We start from the raw sequence: 21,101 nt of genomic DNA on the forward strand, positions 1-21,101 counted from the left end.
AAGTTGCTTAATCAGTATCTAACTAGCTGACACACTTAAAAACCAGCACAGTGCAGCATTTTATGTGCGTTAGAGGTGACATGTGGCTCATTAAGTGCACACAAAACACACGATAAGACCCATATTTGGACTTGATAAACAATTGTGTAACCAGAAATCATCCATCCATCTATTATCTATGCACTGCTTAATTGTCATTAGGCTGGAGCCTACCCTAGCTGACTTGGTTCAAGGCAGGGGCCACCCTATGGCAGGGCTGCACAGAGAGGCAAACAATCACACTCACACCTGCAGACAATTTAGAATTACCAATGAACTGTAACATCCAGGCCAGGATGTGAACCAGTGATCTTCTAGCTGCGAGGTGAAAGCGCTAACCACAAAGCTACTGTGAGATTACCAACCACACTAAATAACTAATATTTATTTATTCACATTGACATTCCATACCTGTGTGAGCAGTTTTACCTGACTTTTTTTAGTAACTAGTAGGTTGCACTATATTGTATACTCTGTCATGCAAACATGGTGTATTTTATCCACTAAAGTTGTGTAATCACTAAAAATCGAACTGTCACTCTTAAAAACCTGCATGTTGTCATATTTCATGTGCATGGGAGGTGACGTGGCCTACTACTGCTAATGCACGGCAGCAAGTGCACACAAAACCCACTACAAGAGCCACATTTGGACTTGGTGAACAATTGTGTAACCAGAAATCAACTAATATTTATTAACATTGACGTTCCATACGTGTGTGAGCAATTTCACTTGACTTTTTTGTTTTTATTTTTTTTAGCAACTGCTGAAGTGCAACGCTTGGCAAGCTGACGCTGTGGTGCAGGTCTCACCGCTGCACAGGCCGGGCCCAGTGCTGCAGGTTGTCCGGTAGGGTGCCTGCCGAGCTACAAGCATGCTGTTGATGTCAGGAGCAGAGGAGGGGAACGTGAGGAATGGCTGAAAGCTGACGGTGATCTCCTGCAAGGAAACAGACCTGATTCCACTGCGTCCGATACGCCGAGGATTTCACCGCCACCGGAGCAGCCTGTTTTTCCGAGCGACGCAGCGCTTTATTTAGTATTATTTTTCGGTTATTTAATGGGACAACGAAAACGTAAAAAAAGGCAAGGTAGGCTACCGCTCCTGTCGCCGACGCTGCTACTTTATTTTCATGGACTAATACGACACACTGGGGGTTGAGAAATGCTCCACGGAAAGGTAAAAGTGCTCGTCTTCGAAGCGGCCGTTTGCTTCTTAAGCTAGCTCGACGTTAGCCTGCGCGTGTTCCCTGAATGTATGAAGTGTTCGGACGTTAGATTTGGTTGTGAAAAAGCGTCGCTTCATCTCTGCAACAACCACATGAGAAGTCGACGTCCTGAATAGATTCAACCACAAACAAAAGGCTCCCCCCTCCCTCTAATTTTTTGACGAACATTTTTTTGTGTCACCGCTTTCACCTGAACCGACGATGAGAGAGAGGGGGGTAAAAATGGATTTGTTTTGGATGTGTTTGTGGTGTTTGCTACGTCCCGGTGCCGCCGGTCATGGGCAGTCGACGGCCGTTTGTTCGCCCTCATGCAGCTGCGATGAAGATGGGGGTGCAGACTGCTCCGGGAGAGGACTCACCGCCGTCCCAACCGGGCTCAGTACTTTCACCTACTACCTGTGAGTACCAACCCGACACCACACAGTGAAATACAAGCACCGAGAAGACACGTTTGTGCGTCCAGAAGTGCCTCCGCCACAGAGGCCTGAGAGTTGGGATGTTGTTGTGTTTACAAAGCAAGTGAATGATGAGCGTTGAACATCCCAGTGTAAACTTTCTGCAGAGGAAATGTCCTAATGGAGATGTTGGGGACAGTCTCCAGCTTAGCAAATCCTTCTAATTCTGACTGATAAACTTAACTCTCTCTTAAACTACACACTAAAAGCTTGACAAGTTATTACGAGATTCTCCATTGCAGCTAAAAAAAAAAAGTTATTAACAGACAAAACTAGGTGACAATCACATGTAGAACTACAACTAATGGTTTTATACATTAGCAGTTATTTTACTGCTGAGAGTAAGAAAAGTTTTTATAATGCATTATCATTTAAAACTGATTTTTAATAGGGCTGCAACAATGATTGGATTAGTTGACAACTTTGATAATGATTACGATTTTAAGATACAAAAACCCTAAATATGATCAAAGCTTCTCTTCACGTGAGAATAAACTGAATATCTTTGGGTTGCGGACAAAACAAGACATTGTAGAATATCATCTTTGGCTTTTGGAAACACTGATCGCCATTTTTCTCCATTTTCTTGACATTTTCAAGACCACACAATGAATCTATTGATCCAAAAACCCACTGACAGTTGCAGCCCAAATTTTTAAACGAAAAAAGCAGTGCTATTTCTAGTTGGTTGCAAATGCACAGATTTGATTCGTCTCTTTGTCAAATTTTATAGTAAACTGAATGTTTTCTGGTTTTAATTATGTTTTTTGGACAAAAAGGTAATTTCAGTAGCTCACCCTGGACTCGTTAAAGTTATAATGGACATTTCTCACTATTTTGAGACAATTAAACTGAACTGTTCATTGGAAAAATATCTGGCAAAATATTTGACCATGTTAGTAGTTGTCAGTTGATGCATGTAGTCTATAAAATGTCAAAATAATAGAAAAATGTCCATCTGATGCTCCTGAAACCAAGCTAATGTCTTCAAAATACCTGCTTTTGCTCACCAAAAGTTCCAAATAGAAGGTTTTTGCAATCTTGAAAAGCTCAAGAAGCGTTTGAGGATTCGGGGCATTTTGAACATTTTTAAAGACTTAATGGTTAATATGATAGAAGATGGAAAAATCTTGTGTTACTCGACAAAGCATTTCAGCTCCACACATGTTGATGAGGTTGTTTTCTACTTTATGACCAATGTGATTAGCTTTATTCGTGATTTCAGCACGTCATGGATTTTCTCAGTGTACAAAATGAATATTATTAATGTTACCTGTCATCCAGCAGCATGGTGCGTCTTGTGATGTGCTCATGTGAACTCATAGAGCTCTGCTTTGTGCCGTAAATGATAAAATGTTTTTTTTTCAGAAGCCAGATCAGCATTTAAACGCAGTATTTTCAAAATTTGAGTGTCTCTAGTCTGCGTTTTTCTATACCGGAATGTGCGTTAAGTCCTCCATGCAAGCTGCAGCAGTGTTCTTGGCATCTATGGAAATAATAGATTTAAACATTAGTTTGGCTCCAGACAAATGTTTTGTTTTTTTTTTTTGCTGGTAAACAGATGTTTAAATGAAGATATTTGGGGGCATCATAAAAATATCTTTCAAAGAAGCAACTTGCAAGCATATTACAGGTAAAAACATTACTTTTTGAGTTTTTCCCCAAAGGTAAGTGTAGAAATTGTTCTATGACTGAATCACTGAGTAATGTCCAAAGTGCTGAGGTCACAAATAGGGATAGATTCGGGTGAGTAATGCATGGATAGTAGCCAGCAGTGCCTGGTTCCCAGTACTGTTAGTTTTGTACATAAAATTCAGGAGTCAAACTTGGGCCGTTATCACATTCTCTTCCAGAAGTTACACACAGGAGTTTACTACTTCAAGTCAGGGAATTCATTTTTATAAAAAGTGGAGGAAATGGACAGCAGGTAGGTTAGGTCCGCATGGAGTGATCCAGATACAGTTGATGATTGCCCCAGGATGACATAATTTGTTGCACAACCTCTGGGTTAATCACAAACTAAAGTAACCAGCTCTGACTGTGTTCCCTTGAAAAACAGGTTGAAGAAATTATGACTTTAACTACGCATAGGCACTTACCTCTTTCAAACTCATTTAAGAAAATCCTCTTTATTTGACTTCATGAGAGTGTAAAGGTTTGCTTTTGTTTGTGGAAACTTCTCTGCTGTTCTGCCACCTTTTAAGAATGGCGGCCCAAGCCTCACTGCACCAGAGCCAACAGCGTGCCACTTGAAATCACCATTGTTAAGAAAGTGTGAGCTAAACTAAACAGAGGAAGTGGATACATGTCACACTGGGCCTTCTCCTCACCGCTGAAACTCTCAGCATACTTCTTCCTCTGGGATAAAGTACTTCCATATATTATAGACAGTCTTGACATCTCAATCACAATATGAAACTTTGTTTTCATAAATTGATATCACAGTCCTTACTGCCACTCTAAAAGCCAGTTTTATGCCAAAATGGAAAACGGTGTGTTGTTTTCAAGATTGTGCTGTCTTGTGTTCTCACAGTCTGCCCTGCACATAGTAATCTAAATGCTCTGTGACAGCTTTTAAACACTAAACTGCTTAATGGATTCATTTCAGACTTTTAAAAGTATGTGAAAGGTTGTTTGTCCCTCTCTCTGTCCTGCTCTCATTTGTTCTCCTGGTCTCTTGAACTTTAGTTGTCCTCTCCCACTCCCTCTGTCTTTTGTATGTGGAGCAGTGGGGTTAGGGATCATGATGGATTAGTGAGACATATTGCAGCTGCAAGGGCTCCTTCTTTCAGGGCTAACACGTCCACAGTGGTCTAACTGATGCATTGTGTTTTATCATTGCAATACTTGGAATTTGTCTGTGTTGAGAATCAGTGTGATGGCACAGAGACGCTCAAGAAGTAAAGCGGGATTGGAAAAATCTTTTCTTGTCAGTGTGAAATTACCTCATTCCAAGGATGAGTATTGCAGACTGTTTATTGTATTATTGTCTATCTGCTGTTGATTTCTCGAAAAAAGCTTGGAAAATGGAAGACGATGCATTTTTACTATAAATCATATGACAGTGTTGGCTTGGACTCTTACCTGCAGCCCACAGGGGCTTGAGTTTTGGCTTCTGTAACGGAAACAGCCGTGCTGCAGAAAAGCAGATGAGAGAAAGGCCCCTCAGCCAGTAACAAAGCAAACACTCCTTTTGAAGGTATGCAGTTTACCTGTCACTGACTTTCTGTATAGGTTTTGTTTTTGAGCGTAACGCCTGCACGAAGAAGGGTGCATTTTACGGTAACATGAGGGCGTTATTACAGCTAACATTTCAGTTATGTTAGGTCCTTTCATAGTGTGAATGAAGCTGAGACTTAGGGGAAAGCGGAGGGGTGGCGTCAGGGGTCTTGCACTCTGCTGGTGGAGCTTGCCGGCTTCACCATTGGTGCCCCCAATCCATTTTTAACTGAATGATACTTTTGTTCTTGGTCAGCAGAGGTGAAAGGAGCCAGTCAGTGGTTCCCGCTCCCAAACAGGATGAGCCGTGGATGGGAGAATATTAACGCTCTCACCCCCCCTTTCTGAGTCCTTAACTCTGTCCTCCCTTTACACACCTATTCCCATCCCCCCAACCATACTGCTTCTGCTAATGATTTCAGGTTTTCTGAACCTTGTGGCCAGTTTTCAGAAATTAAATATTATCTGAAGCTGAGTTTTGTAGAAATTCAGAACTTTGTTTTTTTTTTTTTTAATTAATTAATATGTGTGTTTTTCTAATCTTTAGTGGTATTAATGTGCAAAATCTTCAGACATTGTAGTTTATTTCTAACAGTTACTGTGACTCACTACTTAAAGAATCCTGAATATAAATCTATAGAAGAAATTTGTAATGCCAGAGAAGGCTGTTGTATGTCCCACCCCTCCCCTTAAAAAAGCCAATTGCTGACTAAATAACAGATAAACCATTAAGCACCAATCAAGTTGTTGCACTGATGCATGCATGATGTTGTGAAAATGTGCACATGTACTGGAGGTATAACCTGTGGGAATACAAGCTTCAAATCTGATTTTGGGGCAAAGTCCCTAAACTTGTCAAGCAGTTTTCATCACATTTGACTGCCGATTGTAGACATGCAGGTTCTATGTCGCACTGACCATTGAAATTGCAGTTATGGCTCGTCCCCATTCATTTAGATAGCCACCTGGTCTTGTTAGCGTGAAGTAACTTGTCTAAAAGTCTTACCAAGACGGCTGACGAGTGAAAAGACTTGCCTAGAAGGACTTTGGGGTAGCTAATGTGTATGTGAGCATTGTAAAAAATGATTGCCAGATCCTTGGAAGTTAGTATGAACCATGCAAATATTCATTATATGCAATGCTAATCATACAGATAAGACTTTTGACCATAATTTTGTGTATTTGATGTGTTAAAAATTATTTAGAGTATGAAGAAATTTATCCCTAGAATGGAGCAGAAAAAAGATGTTGTGTCCCACCATTCAACCATTACAGAAGTTCCAGCACATAATAAATAAACTAGTAATGGTGATAAAGGGCGATCACACTGTGTTTACATGCATTTTGTTACTTTCAAAATAGCGGGACGGAATTTGAGGGTGTATTTGTGTCTTGCTCAGGCATAATAACCTTGTAATTAAAAATTCTTACCTGAATTAGCATTTCCTTATTAATGCAGATTACATTTTAATATATTTCATGCTCATTTTAATTGCTTCAGGAATTCAACGTTTCTATGCATGAATTCGCTATCTGCTTTGTGTTTTTGCATTATTTAGTCTCTAAAACCAAAAGAAATAGTTAAAAAGTGGCACATTCCTTTACAGAGGAATATTATAATGAGTTCAAGGGGAAATAAAAATAGTGTTTGAACTCCATGTGAGCAGATAAAATGCTTCTCGCATCTGACCAGATGAAAACACTTGAACCATCTGACTAAGTGATCAGCTGATGCAGGGGTGACCTTTATTTTCCTTACTGTCCTGATATTCCTTATGAAAATGCTTCGTCAGAAACATGAATGGGAGCATATGACAGACTGTCTCTGTAAATACCATCAGATGTCTCTCGTAGCAGTTTTTCAGTTAATTAGTGATCCTGTAGCGTATTAATAACTTGCATATAAGCTGTATATTTTTCTGGAAACACAGTCAATATTAGTCATTTCTTACTGGCTGGCTGGGGGTGTATTAAACGATATAACAGGGGCCTTAAAACATTGTTCTGGTCAACAGTTTAACCACTGTGTGCAAGATTATTAAACTGTGCGTAGCCATAGCAACAGGTCTGCTGCTTTGTGCTCTGTTATAAGTTAACCTTAGTTAAACTGCCTTAACCATGTGCTTCACTTATGTGCTTGTGCATGTGCTATTGTATGTTTTGTGATTTATAAGTTACAATATGATATATTTTTGAATCAAATAAGGTTAATTGTGAGTCTTCATATGAAATGATATTGTAAATAGTTGTTCACAGTATTAGTGTTAGAGACCGCATGCTTTTTGCTTGAAGTGTGCAGTTACTGTGCAGCATGACACATCTTTGTAGCAGGTTGATACAGTTGTTGTCATATAATTTTAAGGTTTTGGCTGGCATTGTGTCATTTGTAAACTACTGTAAAGTTTTACAGCTCTGAACACTACAAAAAAGATACAGATTAGTCACTTCTACAGACTGAGAAAAGATGGCAGAATGTGGCATGAAGATGCTCTGTTTCCCCTTGGCTTTCACAACAGGAGATTTTGTCTGGTACAATCTAAAGCAGTACAATAGTTAGCAGTTAGTACAAATAGTGATGTTTTTTGTTTAGGGCTTTGGATTGTTTTTTTTTTTTTTTTTTTTTTTATTTATTACCCATTCAACTTTTTTGTCTTGCAATTTAACACTCCTGGTAAGAAATTTGGGTTTTCATTTGGAATTATACCTTGCATTACGGTGAAATGTTAACTTTTGCTTTAATCAGACCTCAGGACCACATTTTCTCTACCCGTGTCTGTTTTGACCACTGTGCCATGCAGGCTTGATTTGTGCAGCACTCATTGTTGTCCTTCTGGTGCAACCTCTTCTGGGAACTAATGACATCTCTAGTTATGCTACAGTGGTTCTTGGTTTACAACCTCAGTGTAAGTCCTTTACTGGTTCTTTCTTTGGTTTGGTCAGGCACTAGCTTTAGGAAGGATCAGGATAACTGATGTTTTCTTACCCTGACAATGAATCCTGTTGTGCTCACAGAAAATGTTTTACACAGTTTCACAACAAGTGGGATTTATCAAGTGGTTAAAGTGACTGTGAAACAGTCGCACCCAGTATTTTTCAGGTCTAAATGCGTGTGTAGTAATAGCTAAGCTTATTGTTAAATCCTAGCTTGTGTTTTTTTAGTGATGTGTACATCTGTACTTAGCTTTAAATGATAAACACCTGATGCAACAAGCTGCAGTTTTTCTCATTTCTGTGCTGAAGTTCTGCTGACGGTTGTCTTTTGTGGAACATAATCTGGATGTTTTATTTGATTTCAAATAAGCTAAATTGGCCGTAGGCTTTCTTGTGAATGTCTCGTGGAAAATGTATGATCTGTTGTCTACAGATGTTTTGGTAGAAATCTATTTTTTACATCACAATGTAGAATGTTTCATTCATGTAATAGAAACAAACATGCATGTTTTGTATCAAGGCAAACACTCAGTCACGTAGATGCACAAACCCTGTAACTTCACGACTAAAACATCTGCATCCACACAAGCAAAAATATGCACAGTTGACTTAAATGACAGATTTATAAAGCCCAGTGTAAGTGGTCGTCTCATTCATTCATAGCACATTTACCATAAATTGATAATCTATCTTTTTGAAGCCAAACTGCCAAAAACAATCTCCAGTAGTTGCTTCTTAGTTGTGGTAATTTGGTGCTTTTATTTTATTCGTTCATGACAAAACTAATTGTGTTTGGGTTTCGGACTGTTGGACCTACAAAACATGCAAATTAGGAAGCTTTGATTGTGGAAATTGTGTTTTTTCAGTATTTAGTGACGTTTTACAGACCAAACAGAAATTGAATAAATGTACATGCTAGAAGAATTGTGAATTTCTTAAGCATTTAGGCAAATTAAGTTGAAGTAAGTAAATTACAGATTGATTAGAGAGCATGTATAAAAACAAAAATGTTCTCATTGTGCATTTAAAAGAAGCATTTTAGTTCATCACTTCATGTAGTGTTTTTATTTTTGTGTGTGCTGATGCCTCAAAAAGTGCCATATTTAGTATTTCTGAGTTAATTGACTTAAAAATTGAGGATGTGCTTTTTAAACAAGTTATGTTTTGACTTTTAGAATATGTTCATGCTTCACATCTGCAGCAGTATTTTTCCTTTCTCTTAGTATGTCATATACCTTTCTCAGATCATCTGCTTCCTCTCTGCTAGAATGAAGCCAAGTGGCACATGGGATAGGAATTTGCAGATACCTGTTTGTAGAAGCGTTTAGGCTTGTCACCATTTATCACAGCTGCATTTTTAGTGTCCTCTTCAATCTGTCTTAGCAGGGACAGGCCAAGACCTTGATGAGTAAAGCAGCCAGACACAGAGGGAGGGAGGAAGTGTGATAGAGTCATGCAGGCCTGTTGTACTCCCCAGCCCTGCATGTGGTTTTAGACCAGTCAACGGTCTGTGAAAGATTTAGTCAAACGGTTTAAAATGTGGTTAGGGATGCATCCATCTGACCACCAGCGGTGGCGGATCCGCAGCAGTGGTTGCAGAACACCACCAGAGATGTTGTCAGAGAAGGAAAAAAACCATAAGGAGTGGATAGATGTTGATTGAAGTGCTGTTGTAGCTGCATAGTCTATATAGTAATAGGATAACCAGGTAAGTGGAGATGGGACGTAGGTCGCTGGGATGATGAGGCTTCTGTCAGGGCCCACCTTTTAAGGCTTCTGTGCAAGTATGTGCGTGTGTTTGTGTGTGTGTGTGTGTGTGTGTATTCGGGTCTGCAGAGGAAGGGCAATATGATCCTTGCAGGATTCAGGGGCCCACACACAAGGTCCGAGAGAGATCTGGCAGTGAAATTCAAGCTGGCCAGTTGGAGAGTGAAAGGGGGCGAAAGAGGTACAGGGGGTATCTTCATTTGTAAATCCCGGATGCTTTTTCAGTCTTGATTGTGCCACCTCTTTACATATGGCATCTAGGGGCCATTTTTTTGAAGCGGGTTAGTGAATGCCTAATCAAGATTAGGGCTCCAGACCTGGGTTTGCTCCCACTGCATAGGTTTCTTCAGTAGGCCTCAGACAGCCTTTTGTCCCTTCTTTTGTTGTGGCACTCCTTTACTTTTCAAAGCCGTTTGAAAACACCACACTGCTTTCCCAAAAGCAGTAAGCATGTACATATTAATATCTTTTTTCGATTGTCATTATGAAGATGTGAACACACATGCTCACATTAGGTTTGGTGGGGAAGCAAATCAAGTCCTGTGTGCATATTTTTCATGCTGCTACATGCCTATCTTTACTTGTTGATTTGTAAAATGAAGATCCCTGGGGCTAGAGAGAAAGGCTTTTTCAAGATTTTTTTTGGTTGAGGTTAGACTCATGCAGGCACAGTCAGAGACCTAAAGCTGATATAAGAGATGGGTAATGCAGCTGCCCTCATGTTTGTATATATAATTTACAATCATAGTCAAAAACGTAATCGTGTTAATATGTTGACTGCACATCAAGTATAGTTTATTCTTATATTAAGGCTTCATACAAAGGTGATTTTGTTTTGAGAATTGAGTTTCTTGTTAAAATCTAAAAAAAAAAACCACTACAGAATAAGAGCAAAATTGCAGCAAGAAAGCACTAACAATTTATTTTACAAAAGTCGTCTTTTGTGCGCATTTAGTGATATTTTGATGATATTTTACTAACTTTTTTTTTTGTTTCCACAGTGACCTGAGCATGAACAACATCACTGAGCTTCCAGCATATGTATTCAAGAACTTCCCCTATCTGGAAGAACTGTGAGTACAAGCCCCCTTTTTTCTCTTGTTAATGATGTATTTACTCTGCACAGTGTTGACATGAGGGCTGGTCTTTATGATATGCACCTGGGTATTTGAGTCTGTGCTGTAAAACACACAGTATAGGTGCACAACATGCCCTTCTTCTCAGCTGGAGAAGATAAGCACAACGTTACGTGAGGTTACGAATCACTCACCATTCATGAATTGAACAAGGGCGGTTATGAAAGGTGCAGTAAAGCTCGATTAAAAAAGGCAAGGTGAGACAACACGTATTGAAGCAATAATCATGTGATATCCTGTGTGGATTTTTGCTTTTAAGGGATTGTCAAGGTGGCAACAGCCCATCTACGCTGTGGGGCTTTGTTGAGTGGCGTACATCTAATCTCAGTGGGTGTTATTTCTTTACTCTTTAAATACTCTGCTGTCTGGCTCGGAGCTGCTGGGAGTCAGAGATAAAAATCTGTCTACCTGATATCAGGTAACATGCAACCCTGAGAATGCAAAATGACCAGCAAGTGAACACACTCCAGCAGTTCCAGCTGCTGGAGTGTGCAGGCGTGTTTTTTCAGCTCTTGTGCATCTTTCAGCCGGTCTAGTCTTCACCCTCTTCTTTTCCATACACCACTCCAATCTGCTTTGTTGAAGGGCAATTTACTTTTCATCGCATTGTGTGGAGGAATGCACAGCAGGAAGGAAGAGGGCAAAACAATGGTTTCCATGGCAACAAGGCTAAAAAACCCACCCAGTCTTGCCGTCTTTCTAGTTTAGTTCATCGAACTTGATGGCGCTGTCACTGACGTGTCTGTTTTTTGAAGAAATATTTTGATTGACATAAACCCTTAGTTCATTTCTGTGTTTGTTTAACCTTTTTCTCTGGGAACAAATCAGCAGGCTTGTCTCGGTGAACTTTGCCGGATGACTTTTTTGCTCTAAGGCTGCAGCAGTGTCAGTGAACCGGAGCATGAACCCTGAGGGTAGAAGCAAGGAGAGAAAGAGCTGCCAGAGAAAGAGATCAGGGAAAGAAAAGAGAGCGGGCTATCCTCATACAGGACAGCAGCAGAGACAAGGGAGGAATATTCCCTCCTTCTTAGTCACGCAATCTCCTCCACTCTTTTCCTTTCTTGCCAAAGGCACAACAAAGCTCAACAGACGTGATGACAGAAGTGTTCTCTGTCTTCTTTGCAGTTTGTTTATATTCCTGAAAGCAACCTGTGATTGATAGGCTCACTATATATCAACAAGGAATTGCGGTCATCCCAGTCAGTCTTCTGTTGACGATATTTTCCGTTTTGTTGACAGAATGATATTATTTTATTAATGGTTTTAAATACTTTTTTTTAAAGTTTATTGCAACTGTGTGGTTGATGCATCTGTTTTTGTGTGTGAAATGTGCTCTTTATGGTGTGTTTCTATCTTGCTATTTTTTTATCAGTAAGACTGTCTCGGAATGTTATGCCACAATATGTATGTATCGGGCTTAATAGTCACGTTACCTTATTAACAATAAATGTAAGTGTAATTAAATAAGGATGTATGGGACATCAGTTTTTAGTGTTGACTCACATCTGATTGTTTTTTTTTTTTTTTTTGGACTTACAGACAGAATGATAGGCATATTGTTTGGATTTTTACATTCTCAAGGTTAGCTTGGTTTACTCTGTTGACCCATTGCAACATTTTTCTTCAAAACTCGCCAAGCAATTTCGGAACAATTTTTACTCCTGTCACGTTTCTGCTCACCCTGGACTAATTTTTCTCTGCAACATATAGTCACGAATCTCTATGGAAACAGCACAATCATGGCTAGAAGTAGAGAGATTTTCCAAAATGTCTTTGGTGCAGTAAACAAAATTATAGTGCCATTAATCGTAAAACGAGAAAAAGTGAAAGGTGGAATTCTTGAAAGCCTGAAATCAACATGAGCAGCATTTATCCAAGTGTCTAAAAGTGTTACTGATACTGGAAAAAACAAAGTGTAAATATCTTTCCAAATATATCTCTTATCTGCTCAGTGTAAACACTGCCTGCAGTTCAGCCCAGTTCAGCTGAGATGTCTCAGAATTTTTGTCATGTGACCATAGGCTCCTCTGTGTAACATTGTAGGGTGTGGACCTTTGTATGAGATCACTGATGTTGTGATTTGGCGCAGTGTTGCACAGTGCAGTTTACTGTGAGAGTAATTTCTGAAAAATCAAACTTTGCCTCTATTCAAAGGCTTTAATTTGACCGTAAAGCACTTCATTGTTGCTATTGGGAACAAAATAACTACACTGTAGTTGCTGATTTCATCCAAAATTTACCCGCATTATCAGAATAAGCAGATCTGTCTGTTGGCTGTAACAAGTTTAAGCTTTCACTGTAACTTCTTACACAAAGCTGTTATGGTCACAGCCTTGTACCTTTAACCTTTTTCTAAATTAAAGAACTATATTTTTATTTACAACACAGTTGTTCATCATTTGTACAACCAGCAGAGTTTTATCCCAATCCAATACATAGGATTTCTTCAGTTATAAGCCCTGCAACATTGTATATGGGAAAGATGAGGACAACTTTTACTGCTGAAACCAGAGGTGCCTGAAATAGCTCCTTTCAAATCACAGCTTTGTTATTATTACAGATCATTGAAAATTGTCACATGAACATTTCCATTGCCAGCATACACAGAGGAAGTGAAGTCATAGGCTTATCATAACAACTACCTGTACCAACAGTGGTACAAAAAGGTGTGCATTACACATGTGGGAGCACGTTGTCGGGGAGGGGTCCTTATTTGGATTTGCCCAGTGTTTTCCCAAATGGAGTTAATTTGTGTTATTATAACAAAAATTTAGACCCAAAGGTGCTGGGTTTTTTTTAGTATTCTAAGAAAAATGTGTTCATTTACTGCTGTCTGTTTCTGTTTTTCTTTTATCCTTTGTGAATTTACTGTTGACAGAGGTAGACTTGTGGGAGTGGTGTTGCACAAGGAGAGGATTTAGCCTTTCCTCAATGAGATCCATCAAAGGCCTTGGGGGACATGTGCTGAAAGATGCGAGAGGAGGAGAAGCTCTTGGTGTTGTGAAACCTGTTGGATATCTGAGTGATTTGTCAAACTGTGTTTTCTTGTGGTGATTAGCAGTTTATGACAGTTGTGCGACTGCTAAAGCAGTTAGTCGTAATTAATTAGCTGCATTGGTCTCTGTCTGATGGAAATGAACATGAATGACTCAGCAGCTACAGATGAAATTCATGTCAGTTTGAATTTGTAGACGTCCATATGCATGTGGCAACTTGTTCTACAGTCAGGACTATAAATGCAAGATCATGGTCTTTATTAATTACTTTAAAATGTAATTTCAAAAAGCTGTTGCAAGACATCTGTTGGACAGATTGTCGCTGAGTAGAGACGCAAAAGCTTACAGTCACTGGTGGTGTTGTGAGTTGTGGAATTCAGCCTGGTGGTTATTCGTTGGGTTTGCCTCAGTCTAAATTGACTGCCTGTTTATAGTGCTGGTGAGCATTCACATTCTAGTGTGAACGCTTTGGTCAGCCACAACAAATTAAACCGTAAACAGGGGCTGTGATTAGGCAAAGATCTATTTTAATGTATGTTCAGAGCAGTTGGTCTGCTACTGATGGAGGCTGTTGATGAGACCATAAAAAGTTATTAGTAATTTGCTGTTGTCTCTGTTTCCATCCTAATATAAGAGGCATTTTACCAAATAGCCAGAAAACAATCTGCAGAAGACAATGAGAATTAATATCCATTTGGAGCCTCTAAATTTATGCAAAATAAAGAGTTGGATCCTTGTAATAAACAGCTCAGGGTGGTAATTTTTCAGGCAGATGTTAATGCAGGAGAAAATGGCACAAAAACAAGAGCACGCCTCAAACAGTGAATCAATGTAGAAAACATAATGGAGAGTTTCTGTGGACATTTAATTTACCTGCCTCATGTACCTGCTGATTTATCTGAGGTAGGATTAAGGATGAGATAAAAATGCAAAGGGCTAACTGTGGTCAAACATCTAATAGGGCGACACTGTGATATTATGATCTTTGCCTACAGTGAAAGTCAGCTGTAGGCAGCTTAAATCTTGCATTGTTCAAGGCCAAAACGGTTTTAAAGGTGGTGACCCTCTATGCTGTTTATTATTATAGTAAGGTGTTTATTTTTTACATTTTATGTCTCTTCGGAAAACAGATTTGTAAAACTTGTGAGCCGTCTTATTGTAAAATGTGATACAATAGATTTGTTAAAAATCTGTTTTTTATTGGAGAGCCAGATTTGGGTCATGAAGAGCTCTTTGCCTCCCACAGATATACAGTTTACCAATGAAACAGACTAGTATTTTGGTCTCACGAAGGAGTCAAGGCTGTTTTTATTTTGCTACTTAAATGCCTCACAGTGGACCAGCTCTCTGATTCAGTGACATTTATGGCATACAAACAAAAGACCCATTTCAAGTCTACATAACCGGCAAGTTGTCTTCTAACACAGTCAGCCTTGATTCTCAGGCTCACACCCAGCAGCTCTTGTTGCAGGGAATTCAGCCTGGCCTGACTCACGTTGCAGAGTGATAAATCTGTTGCTAATCTCGCAGGCCAGATAGAATACTTGGGCTGTGTGTCCCAGTCAGTCTGTCCCATGCTTATTTACACCCCTATTTCCTATACACTTCCTGTTCCCAACAGGAAAGGGAGGTGTCCCCTCTGCCTCAAATAATTCATATGGGGACTGAAGCAGCTGTCTGTTGATAAATGTTACAAGGCAGGATTTCTTAGGGGGGAAAAAGGTTATATTTATATGCTGCTTGTGTTAGCCACAGAGAGGCAAATTATTTTTCACTCTCTGCAAAGAGAGCACTTAATGGCGGTGGTTGGGGGGGCTCAGAACGGGATCTTCGGAGGCGATGTCCAGGAACAGCTCTAATCTCTTGTGGGTGACAGACGAAGTGACAACAGGCCATGACACCAACACATGTCTTTGACACCCCAGACCTCGTGTTTAGCTCAAGAGCTGGAACATAAACCACTGAGACGCTACATGGAAAGAAGTTTATAAACCACTGGATTGCTTTATTCATATATAAAATACAATCTGTAGTTTAGGTGGTCGGTGCTCGTATTTTTCTGAAATGTCTCCACTAGCTTTTGAACATTTGAGAAATGTCTAAATATAAGTTGGACTCTTTGTCTCACACAGGCGACTTGCAGGGAACGACCTGTCATTCATCCACCCTGAAGCCCTGTCTGGACTGCATCAGCTCAAAGTCCTGTAAGCACACACCCTCCCTGCCAATGTCAACACACACATACACACACACACTTATGGCTGTGACGGTGTGAAGTTTTCCACACACTGGGAGAGAGAGAGTAAATATTGCAGTTTGTGGTAACATTATGGTGCTGTCAGTTATTGCCACCCTAGACATCCTCTTGGAGAACACTAAATGCACTTTTCCATTCCTGCTCCAACCGAGAGTCACATACAAGGTCTGCTAAAAACTACTACTGCATAATTTACGCCAGGCAGCACACCCTTGTATACTCGCACAAAGTCGGACACACTGAGCGACACAAACACTGTCTTGTTGATTGTGCACTGAGCCAAAAGTTCAAAGTCCTGTTGATCTACAGGTGAGGCCTTAGGTACAAAACTGAAAATATCACAAGTGATTTATTCATGTTTAACTACACATGTGAAATGAGGATACACAATCTTACCTTCTTTAATGAACCTGACTTATAAAAGGGATCATTAGATATAATTCTGTTAAAAGTTTTTTCATCACCTTGGCAACTGTTTTTGGGAGTCTTCACTGATGGTCTCTAAGTTTTCTGCGGTTGTTCAAGAAACTAAATTGAGGCAGTGTCTTTTAAGTGTCGAGCCACATTAACAATGAAAACAAACAGAGCACAGCTTCAGAAAGTTCATTAACATAATCAGCATTGAGTGATGCATATTGTTTAGATTCACGGCTCAAGACAACTGTCATGACTTGAGTTGAAATATTATTGTTTTGTAATTTTACCCTCAGGATGCTCCAGAATAATCAGCTGAAAACTGTGCCCAGTGCAGCACTGAAGAACCTCCACTCTCTCCAGTCTCTGTAAGTCACTGGCAAGAACAGACACACACATATGCATGTATAGGCACGTGTGGGTTATTGTCTACTCAGAAAGCCTTCCAGTTTGAAGTGGCCTTTCCTGTCCTGCGTTTACCCCACAGAGGAAGCACTCAGTGCTGTTGCTGAAATTGTAGTATTTGTCAATGTCACCGTAGTGGCCACAACCTATTCTAACATTAAAGAGAAACTAGCCTAAGTTCTGGGCTGAAAAATTACCTTTTTTAAATTTCTGACGGAACATGTAAATTACCAGTATAGGGTGCTGCTGCAGAAAAAACAAAGTTCATTCATATTTATGCACAAGAAGCCACTATCCCTAATACAACAGTGTTAGTTAGTTCTATGAAAAGCACCTGTTTTCTCTCAAAGTTGAGGTTAATGAGGACAGTATTTATCCTGAATATCTGGACAGAAAGATAAACTGCAGTCATCTTGGCTCCTGTCAGAAAAAGCACTGTTGGTGTATTTACTCGGCCTTCAATCCAAAGTGGAATTCAGTGTGCTTGTGCCAAACTAACAAACCCATTCTAGACGGTTACTCACAAAGATAATATAAAAGCAACAACAATAATAGTGCTGCAGAACAGTTTATCTACTAATGTATGTAAAGATCTAAACGTTTGGTGCAGAAAATTTGATAAACAAATGTATGCAAATACGGACTACAGGTGAGTTTTTAAGTTGATAGTGTGAACTACTGACAAAATGCACATGGGCTGTCAGACAAGGCCGTGCTGGTTCTTACTGGCAGTTAGTGAAATTCTTGTGTTGTTGTTACTTTCTGTGTTGATTAATTGATCCACCATTTTGATCCAGTGAAAAATATCTAAACAACTGCTGGATGGATTGTTTTTAAATTTTGTGCAGACATTCCTGATCACTAGATGAGTTCTAACGAATGTGGTGATCTTTTCATTTTTCCTCAGCACCACTATGTACTTCTCACTAATAGTTTTGGGTTAAATGTCTTAGCAACTTTTGAATAAATTGCTATCTAATGAGTCCAGTACTTGGGCTGTACTTTGTGTCGAGTGCTAATGAATAAATCTTAGAAGGAATAGAATCTAAACTAAGATGATGACCATGTTAACCTTGTCAGTATGAGGATGTTTCCGTTAGCAGTTCGCTAGAAGCCTAAATATAACCTCATATAAACTCATACAAAGTCTCCTCACCTCATAACAGTTCACAGCATATGATTGCCGATAGTTTAAAAAACTCTTATTTCAGGTGTGACTATGCATCAAGTATACAATAAGTTAGATGTTACGCTGCTGTAAATAGAATTGGTGTAAATACTTTACTCGCCCTCTAAGTTGAGCAAAACAGCTCGGTTATTTACGCTAATGTGATTTGTGGCTGATTTCATCCATATCACATACTTGATGCCTGCTGTATTTGCTGTGCGCTAAGCCCAGCTAAAGCAAATGTAGGTCAGCCTTATTCAGCAGATCTGTAACAAACTTTTATTGTTTGTTTGTTGACTTTTCCAGGAGCTTGTGTGTTTCCATCTGCTTACTTGTAACTGTCAGCCCCCTCACTCGTTCCTGCTCCGCTTGCCCTTGTGTGTAGTATTGTTTTTCTGCGACTGCTAAATGTCAGTTTCATTGAAACCATGACATGTACATGGTTTTATTTATGCATCCTCCCTCCATCACCATGCCTTTGTGTTTGACAGGGACGAATGGGGGGATGGATACAGCTGGAGAAACGTGCTGAAAATTCAACTTTGAGCTATTATCACTCCTCTGTAGCCCTCCCCTTGTCCTTCACTTCCTTCATCTTTTTTCTGTCTCTCTTCCTTCTTTTTAACAGATGTCTTTTCTCTATGAGGGTTGTAAGGTCTGTAGCTGAATTGATATACTTTGGCAGAGTGAGGACTTGGTTTGCATTAAGCCTTAGAGAGCTAAATGTCAATCAAGACTGTTTTTCTTCCAGCCCAGACATTTGAGGAATTTTGAGGGAGGGTGAGACTCTCAGTTAGGGAGGATAGCAGGAGAAAGCGGCGAGGTGATGGTGAAAAGAATACTTGTGCTTTCATATTACTGCTTAGTGAAAAACATTTCCTTTTTTACCTCCAAACCATTAGTAATCAGAATTTCATCCATGTGCACGGGTCACAGCTCTACTAAGTTATTGTTCATAAGGAACTCTCAAACACTGGATATTCATGGCACAAAACTTGACAATATTGTTCTGTTTTCTAGTTAATTTTTGAACACATTAGCAACAACAAATTCATATATATTGCTACGTTATAACGATCCTTGCTGTCCTGCTAGGGATATTTACAAGTATGAATATGTGTTACTTTGAAGGAAAAAATGGTGAATTTCAGGTACCTTGCTGTTTCTCACAAGTGAGGGATAAAAAGACATTGACCAGTGACCATTGCAGTGGTTGCAGTAGTGTTTGCAAACAGGGAGTGGAGCTACAGAGTAAAATTTCTGAATATTCACTCGTGCATTTTTTCAAACTCTGGCCTTCTTTTACAAGATGTTTGTAAATGACCAAAAATCAGTTGAGTCCTGGTTGCCATTAAGACGAGTTGAGCTGCACTGTGATGAATGATGTGACATTAAATGCTACATTAGGTGACTCTTTTTAGACGTATTCTGGATGAGCTAAAGGGTGGAATAGGTTCACATAAAAAATGTGTACAGGTGATTGCAGTTGAACCACCTGTAATGAAATAAAGAGAAAATTAGTATGTGGTCACCCTCCAAGACACACTAAATGTGCCTTGGAGGATTATCTAAATGCACTGAGAACGTCTTGGATTCTGTAGAAAGTGCTACAGGAACATAGTGGTACAGGCACTTAGTATTTGGCACCGTGGTAGCACTCATATGAAAGAGTGACAATGTCAGGAAAAGATAGAATGAAAAATTTTTCATATGGTGCAGATATCAACTACGTGCAAGAATATGTTAAGAGTAATGCATAGACGTCAAATAAAGTAAATTAAGGACCAGTTTTCCCAATCGGGATTGCTGATTTCAAGGCATTTATGACGGTGTCAAATGTGTTAGTCTTCCATTTTATAACTGTCCTTTTTATTTTTTCTCTGTTCTGCAGTCGCCTGGATGCAAACCATATTACAGCAGTTCCAGATGACAGTTTCGAAGGCCTTCAGCAGCTGCGCCACCTCTGGTTGGATGATAACAACCTGACGGAGGTCCCCATCAGCTCTCTGAGACACCAGGCAAACCTTCAGGCTCTGACATTGGCACTCAACCGCATCCTGTACATACCAGACAATGCCTTTGCAAATCTCACCAGTCTTGTTGTGCTGTAAGTTAAATTAAGCTTCTGTTCAATTATGGATTAGAAGGAAAATCCAAACAGTCACATTGACACGCAAATGTTTACGGGATATCACACTAATGTTTCTTTAGATGGGCCTCAACCACTCTGTGAAAGGTCTATAAAGTTTGGTCAATTCAATAATCAACTGATAATTAATAAAAAACTGGGTGCCATACATTGTGGCATTTCCCATCACTGCTAACTGAAAGTAAAAAAATTCTCAGGAGGACAACATTTGCAAGTAGCGCTGTTGTGAAACCACAATTCACCAGAATAATTGCCCCAAACTACATAATTGCACACCATGGCATTTCAATCAAGGCTTTTAGTGAGAAGTTTTCCAAAAACTACGGTATTAGTAGTTGTAAACAGTCATTAAAGTCATCTTCTGCAGGACAGCCAGAAGAACTTTGCAGTCTTCATATGCAAAATAACGGAGCAGGAACAACCTGCTGGTGTACTTTTTTAAACCTCTAATTAAGTAGGCACACTGACTGAGAACATTCTCATGTTTGCTAACATGACCTGAGGGACTAGCTGAAGAAGGGGCGATCTCTGGGTGTTAACAAGATCAGGATGTTTCACAGGTTGAAATGCCAACACTTATCACTCGAGTGTGTGTAGTACACAGCATAGTTTCATGTCTGTTTAGTTTCTGAGCCTCAGCATGCAATTAGTTTTTTGGACCCAAGATGTGGATATTTTTGCGAGGTATTTTTCTAATGAACTAATTTAAAAGTCTCCTCTCTATCCAACTGGGTAGATTAACATCTAGTTGGTAAAATATGAATGTACTGCTTGTGCTCACATCCAATTAAGGAAGCTGTAATTCTTTTACGGTTTTTCATATATTGCCAGCATTATTCTGTCACCACAAATCAATGCAAAGTACCTCTCCTTGTGCTCAGCTCTGAATGTATCCTCAGAGCGACTGCAAATCAGATTCCAAACACAAACATACTGT

The 21,101-nt window shown here is 39.6% G+C and overlaps 1 protein-coding gene across 1 annotated transcript in view; it reads left to right on the top strand.

The window, feature by feature from the left end:
• Positions 1 to 716: 716 nt before the first annotated feature.
• The window catches only part of lgr4 (leucine-rich repeat containing G protein-coupled receptor 4), a 32,358-nt gene continuing 11,973 nt past the window's right edge, over positions 717 to 21,101 (top strand). Inside the window, exons 1-5 of the mRNA XM_035947277.2 lie at positions 717 to 1,665; positions 10,641 to 10,712; positions 15,904 to 15,975; positions 16,739 to 16,810; positions 19,907 to 20,122. Of these exons, the coding sequence (XP_035803170.2) occupies positions 1,469 to 1,665; positions 10,641 to 10,712; positions 15,904 to 15,975; positions 16,739 to 16,810; positions 19,907 to 20,122 (629 nt within the window). The 5' untranslated portion in view covers positions 717 to 1,468. The remainder of the gene's footprint in view (positions 1,666 to 10,640; positions 10,713 to 15,903; positions 15,976 to 16,738; positions 16,811 to 19,906; positions 20,123 to 21,101) is intronic.

This window comes from Amphiprion ocellaris, chromosome 1, assembly GCF_022539595.1.
Source record: "Amphiprion ocellaris isolate individual 3 ecotype Okinawa chromosome 1, ASM2253959v1, whole genome shotgun sequence".
Lineage (NCBI taxonomy): Eukaryota > Metazoa > Chordata > Actinopteri > Pomacentridae > Amphiprion > Amphiprion ocellaris.